Raw genomic sequence first — 9,972 nt, forward strand, 5'->3', positions numbered from 1 at the left:
TATATATATATATATATATATATATATATATTAAGGATGTTTATTATATCAGTAACTCGGAAAGATATACTTGTAGATATCTGGTAATTCAAAACTATTCATCCTGAAAGATTGTACCGAGTAGATACATTAGCAGCGTGTTATTATTTTATGAAAGATTCATTTTTCCAAGTTAAATATATATATATATATATATATGTTTTATAATATAAACATTTCTCTGGTTTTATTCGTAAACACATACTAAGAATATTGTCGATAAACGTCACTGCTGTAATATTTTCAAATGACGTAAGCCTTATTGAAACCAGGACTTTTTTCGGAATGATAATACTAGCTTCAAATATGATTCCATGTTAGAATAATTCACAATTAAAGATGACTTAGTAAATCAGAAATTGAAAGACAGAGTTAGTAAGTAGTGCAGTAGTCAGATGTTATCTAGTTGTAGGTTTGACGGTGAGACAACTTAAAACTCTTCTATGATAAGATACTGTAAAGCAATCGTGTAAACTTGAAAAATGGAAAGCTGGCCAAGCTGGAATTATGAATATTTTAAGATAAATCACTGGTCTTAATTGCCAGACTAAACTGAAGCTCTTAAAATTGAACTGTGTAAGTGATGAAGTTACTATAGGTTCTGTAATGTAATCTAGTTACAATACGGAAATCACAGTACGAACAACTGTGGTGCATACTTTCAAAAAGTTTTTTTTATGAAGAGGAGTCAACAATGTTTATATTCAGCTTAAAGTCTTTGTCTAGTTTACTACTTTTTTATTTTTCTGATATATCCAACCAGTGGAGGGAGAGTATCTAAAGGAACTATCAAAAAGCGTAGAGACCTTGGATATCAAATGGTATAGTTCAGTGCCACTGAAGACGGTCCCTGGAAGCATCAAAGATTTTCTTAATTTGACCCAGGAGTTTGTTGATGAGTTTAGAAACAACAAAAACAATTTGGGTGTTCCCATTCGTGTAGAATTGGTGCCAGTTAGCGATTTGGACAGTGGTCAACAGGTGTATCTTAAAAACAGGTTAGCGATGCATATAACATATTTCTAAGATTTTATGTTCTATGTGGAAATTAATTTTTTTTTCTAAAACGTAACAGTTTGTTTCGACAACTCTATACGGGCTTTGTTGAGCTTATGTAAAGGTTTCAACGCGATTTAGAAATTCTTTAAAGATACATGTTTATGTTTAAGTGCAAATTTCCAGTGCCTTTAAGGATAACATTATAAAATTAAAAATAAAGTACTTTGCTGTTTAATCTTACGAATTGCCCCCCAGTGACACAGCGGCATGTCTGCGGATTTACAACTCTAGAATCCTGGTTTCGATACCCGTGGTGGCAGAGCACAAATAGCCCATTGTGTACCTTTGTGCTTAATTTCAAACAAACAAACCTTACGAATTCCTGTATTTGAACTAGTGGAGTTTCCAAAGAGGTTATTCGTTGATTTTTTGAAATATCTTAAATTTGTATCATATACAAAACACTTCCCTGGTGATTTATAGTTAAGACTGAGGGCTTATAACATTAAACAAGAGGGAATCCTCAATAGCCGCGGCATTTGAAATTATTTTAGGCAAGATTAGAGTGAATTAATCTATGAAACCCTTGTTTCCCTTTTTATTAGCTATATTTCTGTGCGCCAGCAATACCAAGCGTGGGGCTTGCGTGTACCCGATTCGATTTTATTACTTATCAGGATCTCTACTAGCCTACCCTAAGATAGAAATTCTTTAAGGAAGCATTAGAATAAATAAATCTGTGAGACCTCTTGCGTGAACAAATAATAAATCGAAAGGGTTTGACCTCCTGAGTCGAAAACTGTAATTAGATTTCAAATCGGTCAAGAGATGACAGAGCTATGAGCTAAAACTTTGTACTTAAAAAAACAGAAAATAAAACAAACTCAAAGCCGTTCTATGAGCCGCTCATTCGCGGCTAGAAATCGGATCTTGATACCCAGAGCACAGATAGTCCATTTTGTAGCTGTGCACTTAACAACGAAGAAAGAAATATAAAAAAAAACACTATATATATATATGCTTTAAATTCGTATACTATTAATGAAAGTCTATTTGATCAATTTCAGTTACTCAAAATTATTGTATATTACAATATATATTGTAAATTTCACATTAAATTATAATGGTCCCTCTTAGCAATTTTTGATTAAATGTTCTTTATTTTGTAGTTGTTAATATATGTCCTTCGATTTATGAAATTGGAAAAAATTGCGTTATTAACACACAAAATGAAAATTTGTACCTAACGGAAAGTCTTCGGGAGAGTCGTCCGACATAATTTTGTCTCTATTAATCACAATTTTTTGGAATCCAAAAGACAGTTTCAAAGAATGTTGATATGTACCTATAAAGTTCTTACGTTTCAAATGTCCCGATTTATTTTTAGATTGTACTTGTTCTTGATTGAAAAAATGCAAAGAAATTGACGTTAAATATTCAAAGAAGCGTTGTTTTTTTGGCTGCGTTGATTTGCCCAAGACTTTTGAAGAGATTGGTTACAGTTTTCCTATTCACATCACGTCGGAACTTTAAAATATTTGCTTTATAGTTTCTTTTAAGTTCACTTTTCACTTAAGGTATAGTATAAGTACAGTTCTAAGGTTGAAATGATTGTATGAAATTATATCTTCTAGTTCGTTAGTTAATTTTTCAGCAACTAACACGAGAAAAAAAATTTGACTGTTAATTTAAAACAGTTTTCTAATAATTACATGCATTACAAGAATCATTCTAAATACAATTTAAGTTCAGAGTATTATTATCGTAACTAAAAGAAATCAAATAGAAAAATATATCAAGGAACTTTCTCATTATTCTACGCACTAGTTGAAATTCTAACACTGTTAATATTTTATATATTTTTTAAAATAACTAATGATACAACGTAATCGTTAAACCTTCTAGACTTCTAGATACAAAACTAGACGCTCTCGAAGAAAAGTTTGACGATCTCTTGGCTACGAGAAAAGCCATTGTTCAGTGGTTGGGAAATATCAACGTATCTTTAACTGATGAGCAAGAAGAAGAGGTTAGAAACGTGAAAATATCAAGCTATTACTACACTTAAGTTCCAAATCTGTTGATAAGTTTCTTAAAACGCTTTTTATATTAAGTTCTCACTAAACAGTTTATGCTAGATTGCACTATCCAATATTAAAAGTTTTATTTTATATAATTTACTGCAGATTCTAAGATATAAATCAGATTTTTTTTTTGTTTATTTGAAATCTATTAACGCATTATGTTTCAATTTATTGCTTCTGCTGTTGATATTAGTAGATTTAAGAATTTGTTCAGCCAAGAAACATTCTCCTGGACCCTGAGTATTTACTGTAAACAGCACCCTGAAGATCATTGTTTCGTTTGATCTTCACAGGATGATTAGTAAATTTAAGTGTTATACTTAAATAATCATTTTATCATTTCGTAAAGAAAAACATATTGTGTCACATTCTATTCAACTAGCTACATTAAAAACTCATTTACTGTAATACGTCGCTCTAGTTTGCTGTATGTGGAAAATTATTGTAAAATCGGTGTTAAAGAATTAATTAGTTGAAGTATTTGTCTTTTAGAAGCGTGATTTTACTTCACTTTAACACAGATCGGGGCATTTAACGCAGATTTGGAAACCGCACTTGGATACTTCTACAAAGTAATTGGAAAGTTAGACTTATCACGTGATGCTACGCAGCTTGACGAAGCCTTCAGAGCATACTCTCAACCCCTCGATGCTCTTATTCCGAATGCTTACTATCGGAAGTTCCAAAAACTACGAAGCAAAATAGTAAGTTTTTTTTATATATATATATTCATGGTTGGTATCGATAATGCTCTATAGTTTAAGGCTAAACATTATTAAAAAATATATATACTCCGGAGTATATTGTACATAATGGCTTTTATCTTATTGTTTTCTCACACTCTGTATATCGCATTGTAATTAGCATTTTTAAACTCAAAAATTATAAAATTCATGAAAAATTCAATATTCTTCAATAACCAATTCTAGTTGTAATTATTACAGTTCTAGTTTTAGCCATCAGTATACAGTACTTGAAGCTAACAACTAGTCTAGTGCTTATCAACCCAAAATTAGGTCGTCAGAATGTGTAAAAGAGTCGTGAACAGTACGTACTTACTAAGCCAAATGTTTTTTGCATTAAAGCTATTTACTGGGTCGCGACTGGCCAGCAATGTTTACAAATGGGTCCTGAGCCAAAAAAAAAAGGTTGGGATCCAACGAAATAATGTTTAATGTTCCGTAAATAAGGTACATGTAAACTCTAGTTTCTTTAATGCTACTTACATTAACAGTGTTCGTTAGAATATATAATACATATATTTTCATTATTTTTAAATTGTTATTATTGCATTTTTGTTTTAGAGATAATTTTGCACTGTTAGCTTTGCATGTTGATTTAGGACTAACATAATCTCCTAAGCTGGCCGAAACTCGCGAGATACTATTGGGTTTACGTCCGAAAATATCGTTAACAGTGCGGTCATCTAACTGATAGAATAATGCATGAAAATCCCTAAAAGCAACAAGGTAAGAGGGCTTGAGCCGGTCTGGTGGTTAAAGCGTTCGAATCGAAACCCATCGCCGAACACGCTCGTCCTTTTTGCCATGGGGGCGTTATAATGTAACAGTTGGTAGAGAACAGCTGAAGAGTTGGTGGTGTTGACTAGTTACCTTTCCTTTAGTCTATTAGCTATACTCATTAACGGGTTACTTTTTTTTTAGTTTTGATCGAAGTAGGTACTTACTCTAATCGGAAGTTAATATGAATGATATAAATCTGACATTGAAATATAACCACAGTAAGCCTTTCTTTTCCAGAACAAACTGATGTGTTTTACTGTTATTAGGATATTATAGTAACTTGTAAACTTGGGGGCCAAGTTCCCATTTTTGGGGTTTAGTGGACACCCTCTACTATGAAAGGATGGTGCCTATTTTTATTTATATCGATTCTCGCCCCCCCCCTTACAACGCTAGAATCCGGGTTTCGATACCCATGGTGGGCAGAGCACAGATTGCCCATTGTGTAGCTTTGTGCTTAATTACAACTAAACAAACAATCTATGGCAAACAAAACTCTCACACGGTACTACAGACTTTTATATTCATAGATAATACCACAAGTGATGATCCAGCAATTTACCTTACGGAACTGGAAGTTGAAGAACCAAAGTCAGAAACATGATTCGCTATTTCTTAGATATACTGAATATTCAATTAAAAGGTACATATTTGCTACCTGCTTTATGACAAACGTAGATATTTTTAATTTCTTTGACTCCATCAGTAACATGCCTTTTTGCGTGTTATTTAGATCCAGATATTCTGTTTCAAAATTATCATTTTACGTTTTTCACCTCTTTATTACAAATGTAGATACTTTATTACACTCGTCAGAAGAGTCTTTTGTGCAAAACTTAGGACTGGATTTTCTTTTCAATTTTATTTTTACTACCTGCTTTTATGACAAATGTAAACATAGGCGGCAAGTGAGTCTTGTTTGGGTAGGCATAATTGGGAAGAATCAGTTCGTGCTCTTAAATGAATATACTCTTCCCAGTAACTCACATACATCCTCTTTTGTTCTCTCTGTCCCTCTACACTTACTGTATAATGCTTTTTAGTTGATGAAAATAATAGCCCGTGAGGGACGGTTCATTTGGGAAGGCTATGCCTCTTATAGGAGCCACCCCTGAATGTAAGTATTTAAACTGAATTTATTGGACTACTTCTGAAACATGTATTTTTGCGCATCATTTAACTCTGATTATTATGTTTCAATTTTATTTGCGTTTAGTCCTAATATTATAAAGTTAATTGCTATAAGAATAGTTTTTCTACGCTTTTATAAATTTTCAATTATTTGCTTTTGACTGAAAATTTTTTTTTGCTTAATTTATTAGTCCCCCCTGTAAGTTTACGGACTTAGAATGCTAAAATCCGGGATTCGATTTCCCTCAGACGACAGATAGCCCAATGTATGGCTTTGCGATAAAAACAAACCAAATCTAACTGCAGTCTAATCGATCATGACCTGCACGATGGCGTTTTACAAAATATAGTCAAATACTTTGCCACTATATTTAAACCTCGCACCTATCTTATTATTGTTAACTTAATACGGAACCTGATTAAAGCCCCAAGCCTGACATTGTTTACAAATGTTCTCAATCCTATTTGATGTATGGACATTTATTCAATTTTACAAGGTGTTTCTCTGGTGTAGTTACAGAGTGGTTTTCCTTTAAAATTAGTAGTACTTATACAAAGGACTGAGTAAGCTATATTGAAACGATTCTGAATATTCAACTCAACACTTTACGAGACAACGACAGACAACGTAAAGCCGCGGTGGAATGGAGTGTATCAGAACTACATTTTGACATTAGTGTTTCGTAGGCAGTGTAATGCTATCGAAAACGCAAAATACTCATACACCCAGATTATAAAGATGTGTTTAGCTCAGAAATTTAGAATTTCAAGATGGGTATATCTCTTGTATTTAATGATAATAGAAAATAAAAGAATATGGATCAGTGCTGAAAACCAAGACCGTCCAGAGCCTCTGGAACAGAGGCATGTAATAAATCATACCCCAGTCATGGTAATAAATGTGATGCATATTATAACAGGTGAAAATTTACGAATATAAAAGTCATCTACATATGTCCCAGGCAACATTACACAACATAATGAATAAGGATGTTTGTCTCGAAAAGTCACGTGTATACATGCTCCCACAACATATCCATTCAACTGTAACATAGCTTAAGCAGCTAAAGAATGAAATAGATATTGATGTTATTCCATATGAAGGCAATCAGTTATGTCACTGGACTCAGAGCCTATGTATTTCTGTGAGATTAGATTTTTAAAAAAGACATCGGGAATAAAGTTGTTCTTGTATACCAGATGGTTTATGGAAATCATGCATGTAAGAGGGGTGTGCTTTGTACAGGATAACCACATGATAGAGCCATTTGCAATGGAAACTACACTGTAGGGCTATTGTCAAGATACATAGTTGTCAGACAGAGAACGACCAGACACGTTGACGTGTACTGTAATAACATGACGAGGCTCCAAAATTGTTTTAAAAATAGCATCCTCTATCTCTACATTTCTCTTTTTCAGTAGTTTTAGGTTTTGTTATAATCTTTAATATTGTAATGCACTTTTTGGGATTACTCCTTGTTTCTGTTGTTGATTTTTATCACAACTTAAATCATTTGATATTTCTGCACGAACTCTGGATTGTAATGAGTGTACTTGGAGACCACAGTTACTTTTAATAGAATTTACTTTATAGAAAAATGAAGTTCTTGTAACAAAGTTAATATCAAATATGTTTCAGTAAGGTTCTGTACCTTACATTCAAATTTGCAATTTGTTCCACCACTGAAAATATGTTATTATTTGAAACCTTGCACTAATGGCACATTTTATTACCTGTATAAGTTGATATCTATTCTTCATGCAAATCTGTCAATTTTTTGTAACCTATATGTATATACAAGATAAATAATAAGTTGGGAATTTAAAAACCTGTAAATAGGGATCGTAAAAAAAAAGAAAGGAAACAAGGCTGAAGATATTGTAGACATTACTTATTCAAACTACAAAAACCTGTTTTAGCCCCTGTTTCTGTTACCTAGAATTACATTTGGTGAAATCAAAATAGGGATTTGTAGTTTGAGTAAATAATGTCAACAGTATTTCCAGTCTTGTTTCCTTATTTTTTTTTCGATCCCTACTTGCAGGTTTTTAAATCCCAAATATTTTATTTATCTTGTTTGCTGGCTTTTTTTTTATACTCAACTATGGGCAAAGGATTACTTGATATGGTAGCTAACTTTATACATTCTAATGATAATAAACATAGCTAGTAGTTAGCTGATACAGTTCATGATGATTTACTGTAGCTGTTGACCATTTGATAGCGTTAGTTCAAGGTGTAAAATGTTAAGCTGCGGTTGAAGATTGTCATGGACATTTGTTTGAGAATATAGCGAGAATTTATAGTTTCTGTGTAACTAAATTCTCTGTATATAATGCCTAGCAATGGGCAAATATATGCCTAGACTAAGACACAATCCCTATTAAACGTGTACACGATTTTACCACTAGAAAAGCAGCCTTTTCATATAATACTTATATGTCTAAAACATCGCTTTAAATAAACCTTAGTGTCTTTTAAAGTAATTATTCTACGAATTTGTGTAATAAAATTTAATATTATGGGTATTAATTTTTCAACTCCTTCACTTCATACATGATATAGGGGCTGGCTCCCTAAAGACGCCGATTGTATAGTGTACAAAGCATTGAGTATCTACATGTTACAGTCATCTATTATTGGCTAGTAATTCCCGTTTCACTCTGTACTTAAACTTTTAAAAGGAACACCATATGTTTGTAAGAAAGTTAACTTGAAAGGGAACAATAACATCATTTACACTAGAATTATGTTTTTTTTTTTTAATTTATATAAAACATAGAAGAAACAAATCGACTTTCCTATACTCTTACGACCTTCGCGGTATCTTATTTGCTATTCTACAAATGGTTTGGGTGCAATATACCAAGCCGTTTTTGTTGTAGGCTGGCAAGAGAATAATAATAATTATAAACGGGAAGTTTTGAGCGGATTTTCTTTTCTTTGTAAGTCTAGCATGCGTGCTCTTTTGGACATTTTTATACCTTTACAGCCTTAACAGTCAATATTAAAGGTTTTAAAGTGTTGTTTGAACTGAATCTTTACTATTTAAAGTGCCTTTTGCCCGAGCTTTTCATTAGGGTATTGTGCAATTCTCTATTAAGGTAGTTTGACAATAATAAGTAATTTCAATTTTGTTGTATATGATACGGAAGGTGTGGCATAGAAAATAAATTTCGTGCTCAACAGTTTTCTTGATAGTGTAAAAAAGTTTTAAAAGGCTCCAATACTTAAGCTCCCCCTCCCCTTCTAAACTAGTACCAGGGACTTAGGTTAGATGATATAAAAAAAGTTGGTAATACAATTTACTAGTTCACACATACCGGCTTATTTTTATTTACCGAAGCATTAGTTGATGCTTATTTTAAACTAAACATATACATATATAATGCAAGTTTTTTCAATCATGTGCTTTGTGTGTAATTACACATTTGAGTATCTTTCAAAGAGTGAACAGTATACTAGAGTTGTGTCAGAGCTTTGTTCCTTTCCCATTATGAATATAAGGCTTACAGTCTATCTGATCCTTGCACCACCACTTTTAGTGTCTCAGAGTAGAATCTTTAGAGAAGTGTACTTTATTTATATATCTTTATTTAAGATGTTGTCTATAAAAGTTTCTCAGCAGTGTGTGTGAAATAAACAGACAAAACACCTCGACAGTTAAAATATTGACTTGTACATTCATATATTAATAATTTAAAAATTATCAATTAACTAACACAAGGAAGTTAATGAATGGTACAACCTATATTATGAATGTTTTTCTTTGTGAAGATACAACAGACACATTTCTAATTCCTTTATTTTGTTTCTTCCAAATAATTGTGGTTCCTACCAGGAAAATGACACAAACAGTAAGTATACTCATTTTTAAACTTTGGATTACCATATTGTAAAGATACTGCTGCATCAACATCCCAGTTATTACATACCTTTAATTATATACATTTTTATACTTGATTTGGGCAGCATGATTATAAATTTATTTGCACAGTAAGGCTTGTTGTATGAGAGCAACTTTAATAAGGCTCAATCCTCTAGTACAAATCCACCAGATTTATTGAAGTAGTGAAGTTGAGTTTTTTCAGACACGTAAACACAAATGATATACAAACTTAGGTTAAGTAGTTAGCACACAGGATCACCTACAAAAGTTGTAATATTTTCAAAATGAGACCCCCAAAACTCG

General features: G+C 32.3%; 1 protein-coding gene across 1 annotated transcript in view; it reads left to right on the top strand.

Moving 5' to 3' along the window:
- Positions 1-802: 802 nt before the first annotated feature.
- The window catches only part of LOC111085042, a gene marked incomplete at its 5' end in the record, with an annotated part of 13,300 nt that continues 4,130 nt past the window's right edge, over positions 803-9,972 (top strand). Inside the window, 4 exons of the mRNA XM_022382042.1 lie at positions 803-1,037; positions 2,944-3,067; positions 3,644-3,826; positions 9,622-9,637. Of these exons, the coding sequence (XP_022237750.1) occupies positions 803-1,037; positions 2,944-3,067; positions 3,644-3,826; positions 9,622-9,637 (558 nt within the window). The remainder of the gene's footprint in view (positions 1,038-2,943; positions 3,068-3,643; positions 3,827-9,621; positions 9,638-9,972) is intronic.

The sequence above is a fragment of the Limulus polyphemus genome, unplaced genomic scaffold, assembly GCF_000517525.1.
Source record: "Limulus polyphemus unplaced genomic scaffold, Limulus_polyphemus-2.1.2 Scaffold212, whole genome shotgun sequence".
NCBI classification, from domain to species: Eukaryota; Metazoa; Arthropoda; class Merostomata; order Xiphosura; family Limulidae; genus Limulus; species Limulus polyphemus.